Here is a 23,449-nt window from a genome sequence, read left to right as displayed (position 1 = left end):
TGGTTTTCCTCTTGGAAAGTCTTTGGAAGTCACGAGGTCGGTGACTCCTCCTTTGGATCATATTGCGCATGGGCTTCGGCTCCATCCTCAGATTGTTTTTCGCCAACAGGGAAAGATGAAGCGTAATAATAACAGGAAAGATGCCCATGTGTGTTGTATCTAAATAAGATAAACTGGAACAGATAAGGTAGCCGGGGAGGCAGGTGGGCGTGTGTAGATCTGCAGCTCTACATGCCAAGAACAGATGCATACTGGTAAAGAGCATATTCCGTTCGAGGCATATGAACTGCAGATTACACACTTGTGCATAGATTATATAGCAGTACCCACCGTTAGCGGCGACCACCCGTATCTGTTGCAGTGGTTTGAAATAAAGTTTTGAGTACAGCCTGGCCCACACTAGCTTGTTGCTTAGTTTGCACATCTACACAACAGTGTTTAGTGAAAGTGTGCGGTGTTGACCATGTAGCTGCTCTGCAGATATCATCTAATGGGTTGTTCCCTAAAAAGGCCATTGAAGCCCCTATTTTACATGTAGAGTGGGCTTTAGGGGGAACGGATAGCGTTCGTTTTGCTTTGTGGTAGCATATCTGAATGCATTTGACAATCCACCTAGCTATTCCCGACTTGGAGATGGGGTTGCCCTTGTGTGGTGGAGAGAAAGAGACAAACAGCTGTTTGGTCTTACGGAAAGGTTGTGTTCTCTGTATGTAGTAGAGTAAAGCTCTTTTGACATCTAGTGTGTGAAGAGCTCTTTCTGCAACAGTCTGTGGTTGCGAGAAGAACACTGGTAGTCCTACCGATTGGTTTAGGTGAAAGGGAGAAATGACTTTAGTGAGGAATTTTGGGTTGGTACGGAGAACAACTTTGTTATGGTGCATTTGTAGAAAGGGTTCTTGAATGGTAAGTGCTTGTATCTCAATGACCCTTCTGAGGGAAGTGATGGCTACAAGAAAAGCGGTTTTCCATGTTTGGAATTGAAGTTCACATTTGTGCAGAGGTTCGAAGGGAGGCCCCATTAGTCTGGTGAGAACAATGTTTAGGTTCCACACAGGTGAGGGTGGCAGTCTGGGTGGGATTATTCTTTTAAGGCCTTCCATGAAGGCTTTAATGGCAGGTACTCTAAAAAGTGATAGATGTTGCCTGTTTTGCAGATAAGCTGCTATGGCTGTGAGGTGCAATCTAATAAGACGTATAGGCTAGATTGCATCTTTGCAGGTGTAGTAAATAGCCTATGATGTGTTGAATGGACACACCTAGGGGATTGATGGTATTGTTGCGACAATAGACAACAAAACGTTTCCACTTGGCGGCGTAGCACGCTCTAGTGGTGGGTCATCTAGCTTCTTTGATGACGTTCATACAGTCAGGGGGAAGATTGAGGTAACCGAATTCTAGGATTTCAGGAGCCAGATCGCTAGGTTGAGCTGAGCTGGGTCCAGGTGCCCGATCTCTCCATGGTTCTGGGTTAAGAGGTGTGGAGAGAGGAGTAACTTTTGGTGCGGTACTACAGATAGTTCCAGCAGTGTGGTGTACCACGGTTGTCTTGCCCAAGTTGGAGCTACTAGGACGAGAGTGAGGGAGTGTTGTTGTAGTTTGCGCACCACTAATGGAATGAGTGGGAGAGGCGGAAAAGCGTACGCAAATCTGCCTGACTAGTTCATCCATATCGCATTGCCTTTGGACAATGGGTGTGGGTATCTGGCGGTGAAGCTTGGGCATTTGGTGTTTCGGGCGGCGAAGAGGTCTATCTGTGGATGCCCCCACAGTTGAAGGTACGGGTGAAGAACTTGTGGATGTAGTTCCCACTTGTGGATCTGTTGTGTCTGTCTGCTGAGTAGATCGGCCATAGTGTTTTGGACTCCTGGGACATGTTGGGCTAGGAGAAAGATTTTCTGGGGTATGGCCCATCTCCATATGCTCTGTGATAACTGAGAGAGCTGTGGAGAGAGTGTGCCGCCTTGTTTTTGTATGTAGTACATGGCTGTCATGTTGTCTGTGCGGACTAGGACTGCCTTGCCTGAAATCTGTGTTTGGAAAGATTTTAGGGCTAAGAATATGGCTAGTAACTCCAGATGGTTGATGTGGAATAACTTTTGTTGAGGTGTCCATCTGCCCTGCATGGTGTGATGTAATAGGTGAGCTCCCCAGCCGGAGAGCGATACGTCCGTTGTCAGTATTATCTGAGGAACCGGGTCCAGGAACGGTCGCCCTATGGAAAGGTTTTTGGTGGTCCACCACTGCAGAGAGCGATGGGTACGACCGTCTACCAACACCAGATCTGGCAATTGATCTTGGGCCTGGTTCCATTGGCGCGCTAAGCACTCTTGGAGAGGACGCATCTGGAGTCTTGCGTGAGATACTATGAATATGCAAGAGGCCATCATCCCGATTAGTTGCATAAACACTCGAGCTGGAAGGGAGTGTTGTGCTGTAAATTTTGCGCTTAGGGCCTGAACGCTTGTGATCCTGGCAGGACTGGGGTAGGCTAGCGCTTTTGAGGTGTCTATGGTGGCACCGAGGTATTGCTTTATGTGGGATGGTTGCAGATGGGACTTTGCGTGGTTTACCGTGAAGCCCAGTTGGTGCAGTAGCTGGATAGTGGCGTGCGTGTGTTGTACACACTGGTTGTATGAACTGGCTTTTATTAGCCAGTCGTCTAGGTATGGGAAGACATGGATGTGTTGTCTCCTGAGGTCTGCTGCCACGACTGCTAGGCACTTGGTGAATACTCGTGGTGCTGTTGTGACTCCGAATGGGAGTACTTTGAATTGGTAGTGTTGGTTGTCCACTGCAAATCTGAGGAACTTCCTGTGAGCATGGTGTACAGGAATGTGGAAATAAGCGTCTTTTAGGTCTAAAGTGGTCAGGAAGTCGTTTTGGGAGAGCAGGGGGAGTACCTGCTGAAGTGTTACCATGTGAAAATGGTCTGAGTGTACGTATGCGTTTAGGGGCCGGAGGTCTAGGATGGGCCGTCCCTTTTTAGTATGAGAAAATATAGGGAGTAAACCCCCAGATTTTGTTGGTTGGTAGGAACGTGTTCTATCGCCCCTTTTTGTAGGAGGGAGATTACCTCCTGCTTTAGTAATGCTAGATGTTCCTGTGGCATTGGGCGTTGTCTGGGTGGAATGTTTGGGGGGGGGTAGATATTAGTTCTAGGCAGTAGCCTGACCGAATTATTTGTGTCACCCATTTGTCTGAGGTGATGGTAGCCCAGACATGAAGGAAATTTTGGAGTCTGCCCCCGACCGGAGTGGGATGGTCTGGGGGGAGTGGAGGGAAGTCATTGGGTAGGTGTGGAGGCAGAGCGGGCGGTGTTTGTCTTGCCTCTGCCTTGATTATTGTTGCCCCTGTAGCCGCCTCTCTGGTAACCCCTTGTGAAGGTGGATTGGGTAGGAGCTTTATATGACGTGGAAGCGGTATCAGAGGAGTAGCCTCTGGATGTGCTCCGAAAGGAGGAGTGGCGAAAGGAACGCCTGGGAGGGTGTGATTGCAAGGCTCCCATAGATTTCGCCGTGTCAGTGTCTTTTTTCATTTTTTCTAGGGCCTCATCCACTTTTGGGCCGAACAGATGTTCCTGGTCAAAGGGATGGTTCAGGATGGAAGCTTGCACTTCTGGTTTAAATCCTGAGATCCTGAGCCAGGCAGGGCGACGGAGGAGGACGCTAGTATTGATGGCCCTGGAGGCGGTGTCTGCTGCATCTAGGGCACAATGGATGGAGGTATTAGTGATGGTTCTGCCCTCCTGTATTAACTCATTTGCCCTAATTTTTGTATTTGTCAGGGAGGTGTTGCATTATGGCTTCTAGTTCGTCATAATGGGCCCTGTAATATCTTGCCAGTAACGCTTGTGTATTGGCGATACGCCATATGTTGGCAGCTTGTGATGCGGTGCGCTTGCCGGATGCGTCCAAGAGTTTTGACTCTTTGTCAGGTGGTGGTGCTTCACCTGACGCCTGGGAGTTGGCCCGCTTTCGTGCTGTGGACACTACCAGGGAATCTAGTGGGGCTGGCCCTCTGATGTAGGAGGGATCTGTAGGGGCGGCTTTATATTTCTTCTCGATGCGAGGGACGATGACCCTGGCTTTGACTGGGTCTTTAAAGACCTCTGGCGCATGTTTTATAACCCCTTTGAGCATGGGCAGTATGGAGGTGGCCCTATGCGTGGTATCAAAAGTATCGAGGAGGAAATCCTCCTCCATGGGGTCAGTATGAGATCCACCCAGTGATAGTGTGCAGCCCTCTGGAGTAAATGGTTGAACCCCAATGAATCTTCTGGTGGGGATGGTCTTGAAGGATAGAGATCATCTTGTGGGACGTTAGGGATGTCGGGGATGTTATAATCGTCCCATGGGTCTGGGGAGCCTGTGGGAGTGGGTGCCCCTGTGGATGAGTCATGGGGCACGTCCCCTATTTCTTCATATGTGTCATCATGATCATCATCATCCGGAGATGGTGTTGGGGAATGATGAGGAGGGGGTGGACGAGGTGGGGAAGGTATTCTGAAAGGCCTTTTTGGAGGTGGAGGTGGAGCTGGGGCAGGTTTTTCCAGCTGTCTCTTTTTGATGCTGAGCATCAAATGTCCGGTTTTGGGATCCTTGGTCAATGTCTTTTGCTAGGGATCCGGTGTAAAGAGTTTCTCCGAAGGTGGTTGATCCGTTCGGCGCCGTTGGTTTTTTGACTTTAGTGTCCTGTTTAGAAGTATGTGGCTTGGAAAGGGCTTTTTGTTTGGTCGGTGCCGAGCTGGGTTTCGACTTTGAGATCTCGGTGCCAGTGGCCGTGTGTGCTTTCGTCAGTTCCGAGGATGGAGTCGGTACCGAGGAGCTGGAACTGGGTTTCGACACCGAGTGTTTCGGTATGGGGCGCGGTGCCGAAGAGGAGGCCATTTTCTTTTTCGGTGTCGGTGCGGAGGAATGTTTGTCGGCACCGACGGTTGGCTGGCTTGAGCCCGAGCCGCCGGAATGCTTAAATCGGCTTCTTTACCGGTCCCGAAGGTGCGGTGTGGGAAGCAGTGTCTTTGGTCTTACCTAGGCCCGGAGGCGAAGGCGTGACCGAAGCCTTTTTGGGTGCCGGCGAGGGTGTGGAGGGGGAGCAAATTGGTACTCACGACTCTCTGTACCGGAGTGATGTCCTCCACATCTGAATCGTCGGCTTCGGAGGCGCTGACGAGGCCCTCGTCGGTGTGGTGTTCTTCTGGAGCGTCGAGGCCCTCTCCGAAGATGTCATCTGGAATCGCCGTCGACGAGTGTGCCATGGTTCTTCTTGCCCTTCGGTCTCGAATAGTTTTCTTGGACCGGAAGGACTTGCACGCCGGACAGTCTCGAGCCTCGTGTTCAGGGGAGAGGCAGCGATTGCATACTTCGTGGAGATCGGTGTGGGGGAATTTGGACCCACATCGAGGGCACTTCTTGAAGGGAGTCCTTTCCATGAGCCAGGACCGGAGCTTGGGTAGGCCCGAAGGCCGGCATCGGCGACTGGAATTGAAGGTCTTGATCGATGAGAGCCGCGTCGAGTGTGGAGATCGCGATCGAAAAAATACCGCGGATTGGGGTGAGGATTGCGCGTCGAGTGAACTGGAAACCTGTTCGGAACCGGAGCGCAAAGATCACATCCGAGCCCGATGGCGGAAAAAAAACAATCTGAGGATGGAGCCGGAGCCCATGCGCAATACGATCCAAAGGAGGAGTCACCGACCTCGTGACTTCCAAAGACTTTCCAAGAGGAAAAACAACTGCAAACATCCGGGCCCAACACCAGATGGCGATCTATGCACAAGTGTGTAATCTACAGCTCATATGCCTCGAACACACATAATATATATATATATAAATTAGTGGTAAAGGCATTGCGTGGTAAAACGCAATGTTGTAAAGGCTGTTTCCCATTTAAAAAAATCATGTATATTCGCTATGTGGTCAATCAGTCATCTGATACTAAGCAGTACCACCATATATGACTGCAAGGAGTCAGAGTACATATTGCCTTAATTGTTTGGAAGGTATACCTCCATTGCTTCTGAAAATTTCTTTGGCCAAATGGTTTGGTGTAGTGCATCACGATCCCATATTAACCCAAAAGTGGATGTTATGTGCTCTGGCATTAAGATTCTCCACACCACTGGACATCTGGAGTTCAGACTCCACAGCCATTTATTTACATACTGGGATACTTTGGCGAGAATTAAGTTATCTTGGGTGGCAGCTGTGGAGTGACGTGGTGTGCATGGAGTTCTGCACAAAGTAACACAATGCTATGGTGTCACCATTGTTGACCAAGATAATTGTGTGGTAAAAATTGAATCACGTTGCATTAAAGCCAATGACTTGGTCTTTGAGTGGACCTCTCACCAGTAACATGCTAATTTCAGGAGAAAAAAAAATACATGAATACAAAAACACTGAGGATAATAATGGCTGACAAAAATATATAATGTTAAACAGGAGCTTATTATGGGATACAATTTGTGGTAAAGTATTAGAACAGGGAATGCTCAGGTGTATGGAAGAGGAAATGGGTTAGGATAATGGGGAAAAAAAAATTTGATTGACATCTAGAGTTCACAAGGTAAATCATACAAGATCTTGTTTTAAAAAATAGATCCCGGAATCAACCCCACGATATTAATCATCTGACTTTGGCCTTGGTTTTTTCCCCCGGAGTTTTATATAGCGCGAACTTGACCCGAAGGTTTCAGAGCGCTTTACATGAGCACCAGTTCACACAATCATTTTTGTTAGGCACGGGGAGAGTAAGTGATTTGCCCAAAATCACAGGATGTTAAGCGTCCCTTCCGAGACTCGAACCCGGTTCCCCAGTGTCGAGGTTGGCTGCTCTAGCCATTAGGCCACATCCTCTTTAACTGAATGAAGTTGAAATTACCGTATCAGAAGCTCTCAACATGTTCCTATTCATCATACGCTCACATTGTATTTCGTGAGCCAGTCATTCAGCATGTGACCACTCCTAAATAAGGGTGCGGAGCCACTTCTCAGAAAGCATGCATGCATGCATATTAAAATTTGGTAAGGCAGAGACTCCTGAAGTGAAGGAGAGAACAAACAGTGAATCAAAGTTTGAAAACCGCACCTTGGTTAATTCTAAGCCTGGCTGCGTGTTCCATATCCTAGCTGTCTCATTGCAGATTCAGTCTGCAGGTGTTTTCATTCTTGTTTTGACAGCTGGTCGTTCCTCCCATCACAGATGCAGATCCAGTCTGAGCACTCGTAAGAACAAGGGAGTTTAAAGGCCTCTCTGGATCAAGCCTGCGGTCCATCCTGTTTCCGATTTGGCCTCCTTGTAAACTAAACAAGAGCCGCTTTAGATTAACCCTTTCCCCTCTCGGCTGGGAGAACCGCTTGCAGCTGACTGAGGCTTTGGCGCCGTCACCCTGGCAACAAAGGCAGGAGAACCTAGCTTGGAACTTTGCTCGCCCCCGCTGCCCCCTCCCCGTGGCACGCTGGGTATGAACGCTGACAGTGGAAAGGACAATGGACCCGCTAGAGGGGGAGTCGTGGTTTGCACAAAAGAGCACTGGCAGAGAGGCAAGCCGCAAATTCCTTAAGGCTGGTTCCTCTCAAACGGCGGAAAAACCCTGAAAGGCCGTGTGAGGCTATGGTTGTTACGGACTCCAAACAACCTCCCAATCCCCGCTGGAAAAAGAGTGTTATTGTCCCGGGCCGAGGTGCTCAGACAATGTGGGGGCTATGTTGCTGACTGGGAGTGCCATTCCTTCTTAAGAGGTTAGCATATGTGGTAGCTGCTGCTGACTGACTCCGTGCCAGTGGGACTATGCCTCATAACTACTGACCTAGCATAGAGCTCCAGCCTGAGGTGCTCAGAGCCAATGTGGGCCTATGATGACCGGTGCTGAGAAAGAAAAAAAACAGCGCCAGGGGCCTCGAGGCGCACAGAGCCAATGTGGAACTATGACTTCTGCTGAGAACAGTGCACTGCGGCCCCGAGGTGTGAAGAGGCATGCAATGCACAGGGTATGACGGCTGCTCAGAAAAAAAAAAGTGCCATGGTCCAGATGTGCACTATGACTGCTGCTGAAACAAGCTGTCGGCGTGGTGTGAAAAACATAGTGCCTCCCAGCTAATGAAGGAGCATGTGTGAGGCCGCGTGTGACAGATGCAATCCCGGTGGGTGGGGCTAAAAAGAGACAAGGCGGCAACAAGTAGGGACTAAAAGGCCTCCTTTTCAATCCTGAGCCTGCGTTTTGCATGCAGGATGAAGCCAGCCAATGAGAAAGATGGGCGGGGCTTCAACTCCGCCTCCGAGAGCTTCGGAATCTGAATTGATTTAAAGAAGCTCTCGGATGCCGAGAGCAGCGCATGCGCGCTGCTTTTGACAGCCGAGACCTAAAAAGCAGGTCAGATGAGAAGCCTAAGAGGCTTAAACTCCCTAGTCCTCATTCCGTGTAAAGCACACAAACAAATAAAACATTGGCATGCTCCTTTTTAAGCAATGCCCTAAAAATCTGGAACTCTATACCAGTATGAACCTCTCCTTCTCGAGCTTTAAGAGGCAGCTAAAAGATCTTCTCCTCAGCCGGTCTCTCAAACAGTGAGACTGAAATCGTCCAATGACACAAGACCTTTACCGCTAATTTTTCCAGTACCCTATCCTTGCTATTTTTCCTCCCTTGTGCTCAACCACGGATTTGATTAGTCTCAGCTGTTCAGATTATAGTAGTTATTTTGATGTAAATCTGTACTAACGTAAAGCGCTCGGATACCCTCGGGTCTTGCCATCAAACTCTTAAATAAATAAACAAACAAACAGACCTGTTTGGTTTCACGGTTCCAGTGAGTCCAGAACTTCATTTCTGCTTTGTCAATTTCTCGACTTGGCACCTGCAAAACAGAGTGTGATTTAGAAACCATTGAACCACGCAAGGCCAGTTAATCAGATAACAGCTTGCTTTTATTTCACGCGCTTTTTCATACTTATATAGAAACACCTGAATTGTGCACTTTTCTGAAAAGATTCCAAATGCAGGCGCCACTTTATGCTGCTAAAATTAAGCTAAATCCTTTGCTGGATTGAATAGAACCATTACTGACACCGTGTCACTCAGAAGGCTGCATTAGCAGTAACAGCAGGCAAGGCACACAGTGAGACAGAGTGGGCAGACAGACCATTTTAGAGTGCACACAGCCCCCTTCAAGGGCATACTTCAACAGAGTCTATAAAACAACAAAACTTGCCTCACACTATACTTTCAAATATTGGCAATACGTCCATAGAATAAGAAAACACCCACAGACCAAGAGTAAAATTATAAAAAATTAGTTTGTTTCATTTATCAAAAATATATTTTTTCATGATAATAATATAACTATCTTTTTCTTACATTTTTCTTAAATACAATACAACATATACATACACAGATAAACAAAGCAAAAAGAAAAAAGCGCTTTTTTCTTTTTGCTTTGTTTATCTGTGTATGTATATGTTGTATTGTATTTTGTCATTTAATGTCTAGCTTAGTTCTTCCTTTGTTAGGTTTAGTGCTTATGTATTGATTTTGGTCTTCTCATGTATTTTCACCTATTGATTCCTTCATTATTGTACTTGCTGGCCTGAGATTGTGTTTTATTGGTTTGTCTTAATGTTGTGTCATGTTCTATATCATATATAAAAATGTAAGAAAAAGATAGATATATTATTATCATGAAAAAATATATTTTTGATAAATAAATGAAACAAACACATTTTTTATAATTATACTCTTGGTCTGTGGGTGTTTTCTTACTCTACGGACGTATTGCCAATATTTGTTAGTATAGTGTGAGGCAAGATTTTTTTTTTTTTGACCTTGTTATTTCCCTGATCACTTCCTCACCCATATTCAGGGTCCCTCTTCTGTGGCTTTGTTATTCATACTTCGAACTGAGGAGCCATCGGCATTGCATCCCAATTTCCTCAACTCAACACTTCAGCTCTGACACAGCGTGCTTTTTATGCCTAGTCTGCCCATGACATGCATGCTTGAAACAGGAGCCTGCCCTGTACCTTGAACGCGATTGTTTCATACGGTTCTGCTGCCATCAGGAGGTACTGCCAGCGCCTGTCGGGAGGCTCGATTCTTTGCTCGTACGCAGACATAAACCGATGTCGGGGGATGATAGCATCTGATATTTCTGGATAGTCAATCTGAAGAAATATTAACATACATACATCAAATTCGACTTTCACTTATGCTTGGGGATGAACACATGCGTTAATCCTGGCTAATCAAAAATGAAAGCAACATGAAGAACAAGCTCTATGGATAAAATTCTATTCTGTGTGTAAGCGTGGGAGGGGCTCTGAAATTGTACGTTTCTGTGACTGTACTGTCCTCAGCAGGCTTGACATTACACTGGATATTCACAAATGACTTGGACGGTCTCCTTCCTACTGGTGTATTGCCTGCATTTTGAGATCAACTTCCATTATCAGAGGAAATGTTCTCCTCAAGCATTTTGGTACTCTCCCGTAACTGTGCTGAAAAGGTCAGGTAAAACTTAAAAATTAGACTAAGGTGGTTCGCCATTTTTGTCTTTTTATTTTGGGATCACCTTTTACATGATTAAAAACAGCTAAAAGACAACATCCTCCTGCCAGCCAATGGGCATTAGAGGACGCGGACCCAGGCAACATCCAGAGAACTCTCATCTAGAGACAGAGGGTAATAACAACAGCCTAGGTGCAGGAAAGCTGCCATAAAAGACGCAAAGGCGCTTGACGAGCACAAGCTCACCTTTGGGATATCTCTTACAGCATCCCCAGTGGCCACTAGCGTTGGTTTAACATGACACAAGCATAGTTCCATCTTTGCCAGAAGAGTGTTCCCACACCACACTAGGACTTCCGCTGGCCTTCTTGGACAGTGCAGTAGTCCAGCAACAGTGCCCTGGTTCAAGTTTGTAAACTGAACTGTAGGATTCACCAATCACTCTCTTACACCTATTACTGCTTTGATTACAAATACCCTGTCTGGAAGTCCCAAACTCATGTGGAACACAAAGGAATCAAGACTGGTTGGTGTACTTGAGTTGCAATCATCTATGGGCCATCTGCTACATTGATCCCTATGTTTAGGAAGCCCTCAACTCTCGGAGACGAGGCGAAAACTCAGATCTTCTGGTTTCCATACATAGCCAAAACGTACAAAAAAATACAGATTTAGAAAGTGTTTCCTCAAAGAGCAAAACAAGGAATAATTTTAATTAGGATGATATTTGTATGAGAAAGAAAGCATTCTGCACACAATTCTGGTGACACAAAAAAACCTACAAAGATCAACAGAAGGGATAAGAAGTCCTTCGTGAGATCAAATCTGGACGATACCTTTAAATAGCAGTTCAACCTCCAGATCAGTCTACTTTCACTGCTCTACAGTGGTCAAACAAGCTTCCATTAAGGTGCTTACTTGCTTTCATAGACTATTTTGAAGCAAATTTAAACAGGTCAGAAAGTAATCCATCCAAATGCTAACATCAAAGGTTGGTAAAATGTTTTACGCTTGAAACACAAATTAGTTACCTGGAAGAGAAGGCTTTGCTGTCCATGTTCTGCATCTTTTTGTTTCGTGACTGAAAAAGAGAAATCAAAGTTCGTTTTAAGGCTTTTCAACAGTTCAATTTACTTGCCCTAAATCAAACACTCACTGACCCTTAAAACAGGTCTTAAAGCACCCTTAGAAACGAGTTGCTAAGATGGACCGCAAAAGTAAGGAACATTTTTAAAATAACCAAGCAGCTACTTCAGAGAAAGAACTCAAGTGATACCAAGGGGTTTGTCGTCTTAAAAGGATGCGCGTAACCGCTCGATTTGCCTCCCAATGTCGTAATGTCTTCGGGAGGAGGCTTCACCTTGGATGGTGGAATTGGACACGGTTGGCTAACCGCAACCTTCTCAACACATGGCATCAATCGGTTACATGAACCCAATAGCGGCACACGCTAGAGCTCTCAGGGCCTAGCTGGAGAGAAAGGGCATCTACTTTACTGGTCTTTCTCACCGGTCCCCATGTGGACAGGGTTTTAAAAAACACTAGTGGCAACCCCCCCTCAAGCATCTCATTTTTACTTGAGATTATAGGTATAGATTTAGGATTTTCACTATGCAGCTTGTTGGCTGTGCTGTGTAAGATTTAAACTGTGAAACTAACATGTGGACATAAAGTACATTAAATGGGAGGACCCAGGACTTTTTGGCCTTCCATTACAGAAGTTAGTTACTAGTTGATCGGAGAAGAGCTGCTCAATCATTTTCAAGCCAGAAATGGAAAGAAACAATTTATACACCTAATTTTGAGAGTGGCACCACAGTGCAACAAAACAAACACACATTAACAGTGCACTTGGAACCCAGAAGCTACGAAATACCAGTTTTTTTTGCACATCTCTTATGTGCCTTTTCCTACCGGAGGTTTCAGCTCTCACTAAATATACAGAAGAGCTGATCAGATCACTAACAGGTGAAAGCAGAAACGTTTTCCTGCAATACAGCAGATAATGTTATACTAGGTTTAAGGTCCCCTAACTAAGAGAGACAGGTGGCTACCGCTTCAAACATCACCTTTGTATCCTGGCCTTCCGATTTTAACAAACTTCTTCACTTCCACCTTAACCTTTTCTGGGGCGGGCTGGGCAGGCGCCTCCTTCGCTTCTTTTGCTGCTCTCCTTGCTCTGAAAAGATTCAAATATGGTTTGTTTGGTCTTCTGCGTGATAGACATGTTCTCGGCAGTACACAAGACCGGGCTTACGACTTGCCAACCGTGATACTTTAGTAACACTGAGGTGGGGGTGGGCAGATCTCCAAAATGAATTCCACAATGAAATGAAAGACAAAATGTATTCAGAAGTTGTCAAACAAGGTGTTTGTCCACCTTAGGAGCATACACTTGAGAGAACTTAATTTAAAATTACTCATAAAAGAGATGCAAATAGTGCTCACGAGGACAACAATTCTTGTGCACACAAAAAAGTAATAGAACGTATATCACCGGGGCAGCACTTGGCGTTTCAATGCTAATAAGGCTGGACAGCCTTTATAAGTGGAGTGCAGGCTGGATTGGTGTGAACAGAAACATCAACCTTTGTACAAGAAGAATTGATGATGACCATCGCTAAAAAAAAAAAAATATATGTGCACAGCAACTATTCTGCCCGGTACAGTATATATATTTGTGGAAACTGATGTAAGATCCAAAACTTACAAGTTTGTTTGATGTTTTTTCCCTTGAGTGTGGGCCAGGTAGCTGCCCTAAAACAAAGCAATGACAGAATAAAGTAACTATTTATATTCAGAGAAAGCATCAAGTATTGTTTAAAAAGCACACAATGTTGTTGTTCCAGAAAAGATAAAGCGTATGCACACGCTAACCGCCTACTCCTTATCATGGGAACATACCACGAAGCTAGGAGCATACCACACAGCAGGTGAAGGCAGGAAAGTGAAAAAAGACCAGAGACAAGAAACCAAGGGACCTTCTTCATAAAAAAAAGGTGCCATATACCATAAACGATAAAAGAAATAGAAATAGGACAGCATACTGGGTTCAGAAAAAACAGCAACGAATGGTAACATGGGGACAGACCTCAGAGGCTAAATGGCTTCATATCGCCGTCAAGGCCCACCTCAGTCTAAGAAGGGACCGCCTATAAACACTTACCACCACCTTAGTCACTCTTTCATTTCCATGAGAGAAGAAGAGCATGGAAGGACAGCAGACAAAGCAAGGGAAAATCTAAGGTAGAAGGTATAAATAGACATGGGGAGTTGTGTGTGCAATGACACACTGTGAGAAGAAACAAGCAGAAAAAGACCACCACCAGCGTTTCACCAACGTGACATCCCAGATGAGATTGGAAGATTGCTGCTGGGAAAGATTAGATGGAGCTGCTACTGATGGGATGTTTTAGTGGGTGGGGTTCGCATACTCAGACCGATAATACTTTGGCCTTATAAGCACCACAATCTCTCAAAGAAATAGGCATGTATTTTAAAACCCAAAATAGAATTAACATTCAAATGATTTGATATTTTTAAGAGCAAAATTGACTTTTGCATACAAAATAGTCCAACACAGCTTTTTTTTTTCCTTAAGGAGTTTTAGAAGCTTCAGATTAATTAAAATGTGTCAACATTTGAAACAAACAGTAATAGGAAAGGAAATATTCGGGTGCAGGCTCACTTTTGCCTCAAAGCAAGTTCAATCCACCCCCTGCCTAACATGTCCTTTCTTCGATGTCGGCCAAGGCGCTTGTTCTCAATCGCAGATGAACAGAGGAGCGCTCTGTAATATTGACCATAATTAAATGTTGCGCTGAGCGAGAGCAGCAATCAGATTAACATTTGGTTCCGTTACATCCGCATGCAATAACTATGCTGCCACGGGGTTAAGGCATATGGGAAAATTTAATAACCTCCCGGTCTGCATGAGCTGTTGTATGGTGCAAGTTGAGGTCGAGCAGCACTGCCTTTATTACAGACTAACTCAGTCTTGGAGGTTCTTCACGTGGAGCACAACAACTTATTTTCAGTCAGCAATCAAATGTTACAGCCACTTTTACAAAAAGAAATTTTTCAATGACAATAATATATGTGTTTTTAGGATGAACATAAATTGGAAAATGATTACCTGCCTTGCCTTATTTCCTTAAAATATAAAACACAACCAACTATTTAAAAAAAGAATCACATGTTTACCATTCAATCCCTGCAGCACATACAAGTGCCTTGATAAACATTCACTAGAACATTATTTAGCAACGGCCTGGTGTACCAGGATGAGCTATACAGACTTAGGACTTACCTCATTATTGTGAAGTGTTAAACACAGTTTGCATTCGTAGGAGCCCAAATGATTTTTCATAAAATAGGGATCCTGAGGAGAAAGAAATGTATGTTATTAGGCGGTTTAACAAAAGGAAATAATGGCAAAGGATGTAAACAGATATCGTGTGGAAAAAAGCTACCTGTAAATGCTGGTATGAGGAATATTATTTGTATAGATCTTCAGTATTGTTGCGCCACACTTAAACCTGACAATGCACCAAATTGACAACATCTCTTCACTAAAACGAGCACCACTTATCAAGTTATAACAACCATTGGCAAAGCCAGTAGGTCTCATCTATGCAAGAGTTACTGGCTTTGCAAATGTTTTAGCCTTGTTGTACACCAGAGTGGTTGCTGTTCAGGATGGTTAAAAGTTAGTGGTGTAAAGCATAGTGGCATGGAGTGAAGGGTCATAAAGTGGAGTAGATTTGAGTGGCGTAAAGCGTGGTTGGATAGAGCTGAGTGGAGTGTTATGAAGTAGTGTGGAGTGGTATAGAGTGTTGTGGATGGAGTAGAGTGCCGTAGAGCGGGAGGGAGTAGAGTGCCGTAGAGCGGGAGGGCACAGAGTTGAGTAGAGTGTCGTAGAGTGGAGAGGCATGGAGTTTAGTGGAGTGGTGTGGAGTGGAGTAGAGGGTGTTGCATAAAGTGTTGTGGAGTGGTGTAGCGTAGAGCAGTGTAGATTTTCAGAGTGGAGTAGTGTAGGAAAGTGGAATGGCATAGCGTGGAGTAGAGTGTTGTCAAGTGGCATATACTGGAGTGGCATAGTGTGTCAGAGTGGAGTGGCATAGAGGGGAGTAGTATAGGAAAGTGAAATGGCATAGCGTGGAGTTGAGTGTTGTCGAGTGGCGTATACAGGAATGGCAAAGAGTGGAGTAATGTGTCAGAGGGTGTTGCATTGAGTGTCATACAGTAGAGTAGTGTTGTACAATGAGAGTGGAGCAGAATGCTGAAGAATGGAGCGACAGAGCGGAGTAGAGTGTCAGAGTAAATTTTAATGGAGTAGAGCATTACAGAATGGAATATCGTAGAGTGGAGTGTTATAGAGTGGCCTAGAGTAGAGTGGTGCAAAGTAGATTGGTGTAGAGAGCATTGTTTTTGAGTAAAGTGGTGTAGAGTGCATCGTCCAAGAGTGCAAGAGACGTAGATTGGCGTAGCATAGAGTGTTGTGGCATAGAGTAGAGTGGTGCGGAGTAGAGTTGCATAGAGTGAAGTGACGTAGAATGGAGCAGTGGATAGATTACAGTGGTGCAGAATAGAGTAGCACAGAGTGACGTGACATAGAGCACAATGGTTTAGATTAACCTAGCGTGCACTGGTGCAGAGTAGAGTGCCACTGAGTTCAATAGCAGAGAGTGCAGTCTTGCAGAGCGCCATAGAGTGCAGTGGTATAGAGTGCATTGGTGTCAAGTAGAGTGGTGCTGAGTAGAGTGGCGTAGAGCAGAGTGGCACAGAATGAAGTGACGTAAAGTAGAGTGGTGCAGAGAGCAGTGGCGTAGAGTACGGTGGTGCAGATTCGAACAGAGTTGCGCAGAATGCAGTGACGTAGAGCACAATGGTGTAGAGTGGCATAGCATGCAGTGGCATAGAGTGCAGTGACATAGTGTTGCAGAATAGATTAAAGAGGCGTAGAGTGCAGTGGTACAGAGCAGTTGGCATGGAGTGCATTGGTTTTGAATAAAGTGTTGTTGAGTGCATTGGCACAGAGTGTAGTGGTTTAAAGTAGCATGGCATAGAGCGCAGTAGCGTAAAGTGGGGTAGAGTGTAGTGACGTAGATGGAGAGGCGCAGGATAGAGTGGAGTGGCATAGACTAGACTGTTTCAGAGAAGAGTGAAGTGGCGTAGGGTGCAGTAGAGTAGTGTTGTAGAGTACTTTAGCCTAGAGTGCAGTGTTGCTGAGTAGAGTGGTGTAGATTGGAGTAGTGTAGAGTGTCCTAGACAAAAGAGATGTAGAGTGCAGTGGCACATTGTAGAGTGGGATAGACTGCATTGGCATAAGTAAAGTCATGCAGAGTACCGTAGAGATGCATAGAGGGAAGTGGCGAAGACTGAAGTGGTGCACAGTAAATTAGAGGGGCGTACAGTGTAGTGGCGTATATTAGTGTTGTAAAGTGCAGTGGTGTAGAGTATAGTGGCATAGAGTAGAGAGGCGGAGAGTAGAGTTCAGCGGTGTACAGGGCAATGGTGAGTAGATTGCCGTAGATTGCAGTGACAGAGTGTATTGGTTTTGAGTAAAGTGATGAGGAGAGCACTGGCGTGGAGTGCAGGGACTTCGAGTACAGCAGCGTAGAATAGAGTGGCGTAGAGTAGCGCAGGGTAGATTTCAGAGGCATAGAGTGGAATGGCACAGAGTGGGATAGAGTGATGTAGAGTGCAGTGGCATAGAGTAGATTGTTTCAGAATACAGTGGCGTAGAGTGCAGTGGTGCAGAATACTGTGGGGTAGAGTGTAAAGCCTTACAGTGCATTGTTGTAGAGTGCAGAAGAGTAGTGTGGTGCAGAGTGCTGGGCAGAGAGCAGCCATGCAGAGAAGAGTGGCGTATAGTTCAGTGGCAGAGTGCAGTGTTGCAGAGTAGAGTGGGGTGGTGAAGGGTGGAGAGGCATGGAGTTTAGTGGTGTAGAATAGAGTACAGTGATGGAGAGTAAAGCGACATAGAATTCAGTGGCAGAAAGTGCAGTGTTACAGAGTAGACTGTTGAAGAGTGCAGTGGTGTATAGTAGAGTGATGCAGAGTAGAGTGGCGTAGAGAGCAGTGGTACAGAGTAGAACAGAGTGTGGCGTAGAATGCAGTGACGTAGAGTACAATGGCATAGAATGCAGTGGCGTAGAGTGTAGTGGTGCAGAGTAGATTGGCATGGAAAGCAGTGGCGTAGGATGCATTGGTTTTGAGTAACGTGGTGTAGAGTGCAGTGGCGCAGACCAGAGTGCATTGGCGCAGACTAGAGTGCAGCGGCGCAGAACAGATTGTTTCAGAGTGGAGTGATGCACAGTGGAATACAGTTGCGCAGAGAAGAGTGGCGTAGAGAGTAGAGTAGATCAGAATGTTGAAGAGTGCATTGGTATACAGTGCAGTGTGCAGAGTGGAGTGGTGTAGAGTGCAGAGTGGACATGCAGTGGTGCATAATAGAGTAGTTTGGGTTAGAAGCAGTGGTGTAGAATAGAGAGGCATAGAATAGACAGGCATAGAGTGAATTTGTGTAGAGGGGTGCAGAGTAAAGTTCAGTGACGCAGTGTGGAGTGGCATAGTGAGGAGTGGTGCAGTGGTGTGGTATGGAGTGGGGGTGGGGTAAAGTGACTTATGCATGGTGTGGTAGCATACTGCAACTATAGACAACACATCGTCAATTGAAATGACCATTACATTTGAACAGATATACAGTTGTACTGATTAAAGTATACAGCGTATGAATGATAATGGTGGGAAATATCATCACCTACTGTTTTGATTTCATCATATTAAAATATTTGTTTCAACCTCGCTTAAAATTTACCATAACATTTGCTTAATTTGTGCTTTCCTAATTCGGATATATTCTGAAATACCTGCAGAGTTAATTTACAGACATTTAAATGTTATTGTGTGCCTGAAAAGAAAACAACATTGTACAGCCAGTAGCCAGCATGATTGTCACATAAATCCTCTCAGTTTGAAGTCAGAGAAAGAAAAGTAAACACCAAACTCCCTGGAAAACAGAGCCCGATATATGACCACTGAATGCTCAGCAAAGGAGAGAAGGTAAGAACAAGATTTAAAGGCCTGTTCACAGAAATATAGCACTGGTGGAATACAGTAAAGAGGGTTTGGGCAATGGAAGGGACAAACAAGCTGTACAGCCTAAAACAAATAGAGCCAGCAAATAGAAAGCAAGCAAATGTGAGTTACAAATCACAAAGCCAATGGGCGGAACGCATTCTCAGGGAAGCTTTCCGAATGTCCCAAAGATATAGTTAGTAAACCATCCAGCGTAGGCTTCGACCTAAAAAGTGCTTATACTCTTATCTCAATCATAAGCGCTTCAACGCCTCGTCTGGGGTAGTAAGCACTATATAAATGCAATAACAATACAATATAATTTTTTTTTTAAAGACTTTAGGTGCTGGCAAGATGAGCCTTTGCAGTGTCTTTTAGTACACCCGTGCAATTCCCATCAGAAAATTATGTTTAACTATCCCTAAAAAGAAAAACACATTCATCTAATTATCCTGTAAAACTGATAACTGCATGGTCACCATATTCATAAATGGAATTCAAATACAACAATACTTATATGATGGCTTTAGTTAAAGTCCTCAACAGAAGAACTCAACTATCCCACAGTATGCCACTGCAGCTCTCCCGGTCATGCATTCCCTTAACCAAAACTTCCTAAATAAATTACTTTTGGAGCAAGTCACCAGCACTTGCGCAATGTATGAAAATGCTTCCCAAAGATTCCATTCAATAAACCACAAATATAACCGGCATAATAAATGAAGTAACCACCTATTTGGATAGGAAAGCATATGAAACCCTACTGTGCTTCTGCTGCACACCATGCTTCAGCTTCACATGTCTGGACGGCATCTTTCAACCTAAGGCACGAGAAACCAAACTATTCCACTTGGGCACTCTGAAAACACAAACTCCAACAACCATGCACTACAAATTGCGATCCACTTGAAGCACTTTAGGCCTTATCTGGGTTATGAAGAACTAAACAAATGCAGCCATACAATATAGAAAGGAGAATTAGGTGAAAAGTGGAAGAATGAATTAACCATGAGAGTGGACTGACCATTTTCTAGAGAATCTCTGTGTTAAACAGAATAACTTGATTGCCTGACTTTTTTTGCTGAATAAAAAGGTCACTGGGGGAAGAGTAGAGGAAATGATCTGAAGCCGCCAATAGATTATTTTTAAACTCACCTTGTTTATGTCGATGGTCTCTAAAGCAAGCTGCCGGAGCCTCTCACGGCGGTCCCTGTTGCTTTCGGAGGAAGAAGCAACCCCTCCGCTTCCAGTCTTCCCCCCCGGCCGATGCTGGAAGTCCATGGTGATATTTCCTTAAACTTCAGCAGGAAAAAAACTGAAACCTAAAGATACAGAGAATGAGATTAAAAAAAAAAATTATGATCCGAAAATGTATAAATGTCTTATGTTACTAATTTGATCATATCATATGTTCCTCCATTAATACTGTGTAATTAATGCTGGGTCTGATTGACAGTTTGATTGAAAAAGAACTTTAAAGAAGAATAAACTTGAAATCTTAAATGACATGTTGCATCAAAGAACTACTTCCCTCATTTCCCACCAAGGTGCAAGTGTAAGGTTTCTGCAAGACTGGATCCAGAAATAAGAAAAACACAGTTTTTTTAACTCGAATTTGAATCAAACCCATTCGATCAATTCCATGAAATGCTTCTTTAATATTTCCTTCCAACACACAGAAAGGCAATTGAGATGGCTTTTGTATAGCAAATGCATGTAGAGGAACCCAAAACGCTGGCATACAGATCCACATACAGTCAGACACGGGAACTCTCAAGGCTCCAGATACGTGAGTAAGAAGCTTATCCATTTGGGGTTTTAAATTGCACTCTGGTACTTTCAGTTCTATTTATCACCTTTAAAAGTCAGGACAAAAAAACAACAAAAAAAACCAAAATCACAATTGAAATGCTGTGACATCCGTTTTCACAATGTCCAATATACATCCCGGTACCATGCACACACAGACCAACAAACATACAACAACTATGCAGAGCCGAGCACAGTACAGGGTAACAGTTGTGTACAGGACGATTATCGAGAGAATGCTAGAAGATGATTTGCATCGTGGAGGGTGATATGCAGTGAAGGAAGGGTGCCTTAGGGATGCGCATCAGTGGCGCACAGGGGACTAGCAGTAGGCGGAGTGTGTGAATGTGCATCGTGGCAAGTGTGATCCCGTCAGCCTAATTGCAGCTTTTTTTTTTCCCACACTGCAACATTTTGCTTGCTGGGATACACATACAATTGTAAATGTAAAATCAGTCCAAGAATGCAATGTTCTACAGTAACCTCCCAGCTTTGTAAAGAAATCCAATCCACTTATTCCACATACTCCATCAACCAGTTGGACGGGCCAGCGTAGAAGCATGGCAAGGCAACTTCAACCTCCAAAATCACCTTGTCCGCCTCTTCAGCTTCACCATTGCAAATTCTGACAGCATCCCGTTATTTTCAACACTATGTTCTTGCTAGAAGCTAATAACCATTTGCCTTCCCATTCACTTGCCCCCGGGGCCTTACCCCGGACCAGTCATTAGATCCATCACCCTTATCTCTCACAATATGGACATCATACACGTCATGTACAACACTCCCTTGCCACACACAGGTTCACACTAAATCAACTGGAATAAATACATCTATACATCAACACACACACTACCTCGTGCCCCGACACTACACATCCCACTTCACTCCTTTACGACAAGCTCCGCGCCATTCACCCACTTTTAATATATTTCTGAGGCTGTGCTCTTCTCCTCCCCTCGTTGCATATGTTTAATGCCCACTTCGCTCTCACCACAGGCTCCACGCCTTTGGTTCCAAGCCCCCCCTTAACACTAACTCTTCTTTAGTTCCTTTGTGATTTACATTCATTCAAGGGTTGTAAACAAACCATTTTTCTTAAGCAGCCCGCTTTGCCTTGTGCCATCCAAGAGCCCTGCCAGCTGCCCACACAACCCCAGTCCCATATTGTAAAAACGAGCATGGTTCCAAAATGTAAAGGCTTAGTGTGACCAGAGAGTGATTGCAAAATTATTTTTAAAAACTTTGAAATTATGAGAAAAATACATATTTCAAACTTGCATTAAAGAATCAACACATGCAAATATGATTGTAAGGATGCCAGAACGTTAATCTCTATAAACTGAGTAAGTAGAGCCAGGGCAGAATATTAGTGATCAACAGGAACAAGCAGAGCATCACAGTCAATCAATCAGTATTTGAAGAGCGCTGCTAATCATCCATGAGGGTATCCAGGGGCTAGGTTGCTGAGCTCAGTTGAAAAGCCAGGCCGTGAGTCTCTTCCTGAATTCCGCCAGCGAGGGTGATGTTCGGAAGTGGCGGCTGTTCCAGGACTTGGCGGTGAGGTAGGTAAAGGAACGGCCTCCGCTATGGCTTGGCGGATGCGAGGTGTCTGTGCAAAGGAGACGGATCGCAGGTCTCTGGATGGTTGGTGGAAGTTCAGGCGGTGGTTCATGTGTGCTGGTTCTTGGTCGTGGATGGCGTTGTAGGCGTGCATCAATATCAAAGCTGGAGGGATACCTCTGCATCCGAAAACACTCAGATGTTTTAAGGCATGGGCAAAGTGGGCTCTGGCCCAGGGCCCCAGCCTTTCAGCAGGCCCCCTGATAGTGCTAGCGTTGTTCTGCAGAATCTTGCCATGACGACTTTGAATAATTCTTAAACGGATTGCTTCAAATACCGTTTTCCTTTAATTTATTTTTTATGTTGGTGATGCGAGTCTATTACACACATTTTGCAGAGAAATTTTGCGTTTATGTTCCATGCAACATCCATACAAAAGTTTATTTTAGATCAAAACAAGACTTCTCCTAAATGTCACAGGGATGATTTGTAGTAATATTACTGAACTTTCACAATATTGAAAACACACCTCACTATCCCTAAATATTAGATGTAAACACATTTAGAAATTGGTCCAGTGTGCTTGTGCACTGTCAGTGACCTGGCCAAAGAAGGCATGAAAGAGCTGAAACTGGATGAAAAATTTAAAGCTGTTCTGAACAGGGGCCCCCAAAATACACATGGTCCAGGGACCCCAAAATTGTCCCTGAAAACACTAGATGAATAAAGACAGCCGTAACTCAATCGGGATGGGGGTTTATAAACTGCAGGAAGGCAGAAGTGGGACCTGGCTATTTACACAAAGGAGGATAATGGCTGGCCTTGGAGGACAAAGCTAAAGCTGAGCAACATTGGATAGTGTAAGTCTGCGAGTGGCAACAGCATAATGCATGCATCACTGAAAGCAATATCACGGGGGCCATAGATGACACTGAGGTGGACCAGAGAGGGCCAGGCTAAATAGAGGTGGGGAGAAAAGATAATGAAGCAGTCTATTTGCAAACTGACCAGCAGGAAAGTTGCAAGAGAATGGCTGGCTGGACACTGGCATAGAGACAGCTGGAAAGGCTTGCAGCAAGATCAGAAAAGTTAAATAAGGAAGGATCGAGTTGCAGGAACCTAGTATTGGGAAAGTGGCATACAGACACCGATTAAATGAAAAACTTTGGTGAAAGTAGAACAGCAGTATTAACCGCGGAAATAGCGGGAGGAAAAGGAGGCCGGCAAGAGAAATATAAGGACACCCAAATCAGAGTGTCAAAAATAGGACTACAGGTCGAGACAGAGGGAAAGCAGGACTGCAACACAAAGGAAGAACTGGAGGGGCAGCTTGTGTCCCATAGAGGCATGGTAGAAAAGGTATGAGGCAGAATCAGCAAATCAGCTAGATGGCTTAGTAGGTTAAGACTTACTACGAGTTCAGATCCTGGCAACACCGGTTCCGCTTTATCTCCTTCTAAGGTTGGCAAATGGAGTAGTATGAATTGAGCAATA

General features: G+C 44.8%; 1 protein-coding gene across 14 annotated transcripts in view; it reads right to left on the bottom strand.

Annotated features, from left to right (window-relative positions):
- The window catches only part of SF3A2 (splicing factor 3a subunit 2), a 47,189-nt gene that overhangs the window by 9,231 nt on the left and 14,509 nt on the right, over positions 1-23,449 (bottom strand). For all 14 annotated transcript variants that reach the window (XM_085638165.1, XM_085638162.1, XM_085638158.1 and 11 more), the window contains 7 exons: positions 19,739-19,905; positions 14,811-14,882; positions 13,212-13,258; positions 12,571-12,680; positions 11,533-11,582; positions 10,018-10,158; positions 8,787-8,855 (listed from right to left, as the gene is read on the bottom strand). In XM_085638165.1, the coding sequence (XP_085494291.1) occupies positions 8,787-8,855; positions 10,018-10,158; positions 11,533-11,582; positions 12,571-12,680; positions 13,212-13,258; positions 14,811-14,882; positions 19,739-19,864 (615 nt within the window). In that variant the 5' untranslated portion in view covers positions 19,865-19,905. The remainder of the gene's footprint in view (positions 1-8,786; positions 8,856-10,017; positions 10,159-11,532; positions 11,583-12,570; positions 12,681-13,211; positions 13,259-14,810; positions 14,883-19,738; positions 19,906-23,449) is intronic.

This window comes from Triturus cristatus, chromosome 12 (assembly GCF_964204655.1).
Source record: "Triturus cristatus chromosome 12, aTriCri1.1, whole genome shotgun sequence".
Lineage (NCBI taxonomy): Eukaryota > Metazoa > Chordata > Amphibia > Caudata > Salamandridae > Triturus > Triturus cristatus.
This window is presented reverse-complemented; position numbering and strand designations above follow the sequence as displayed.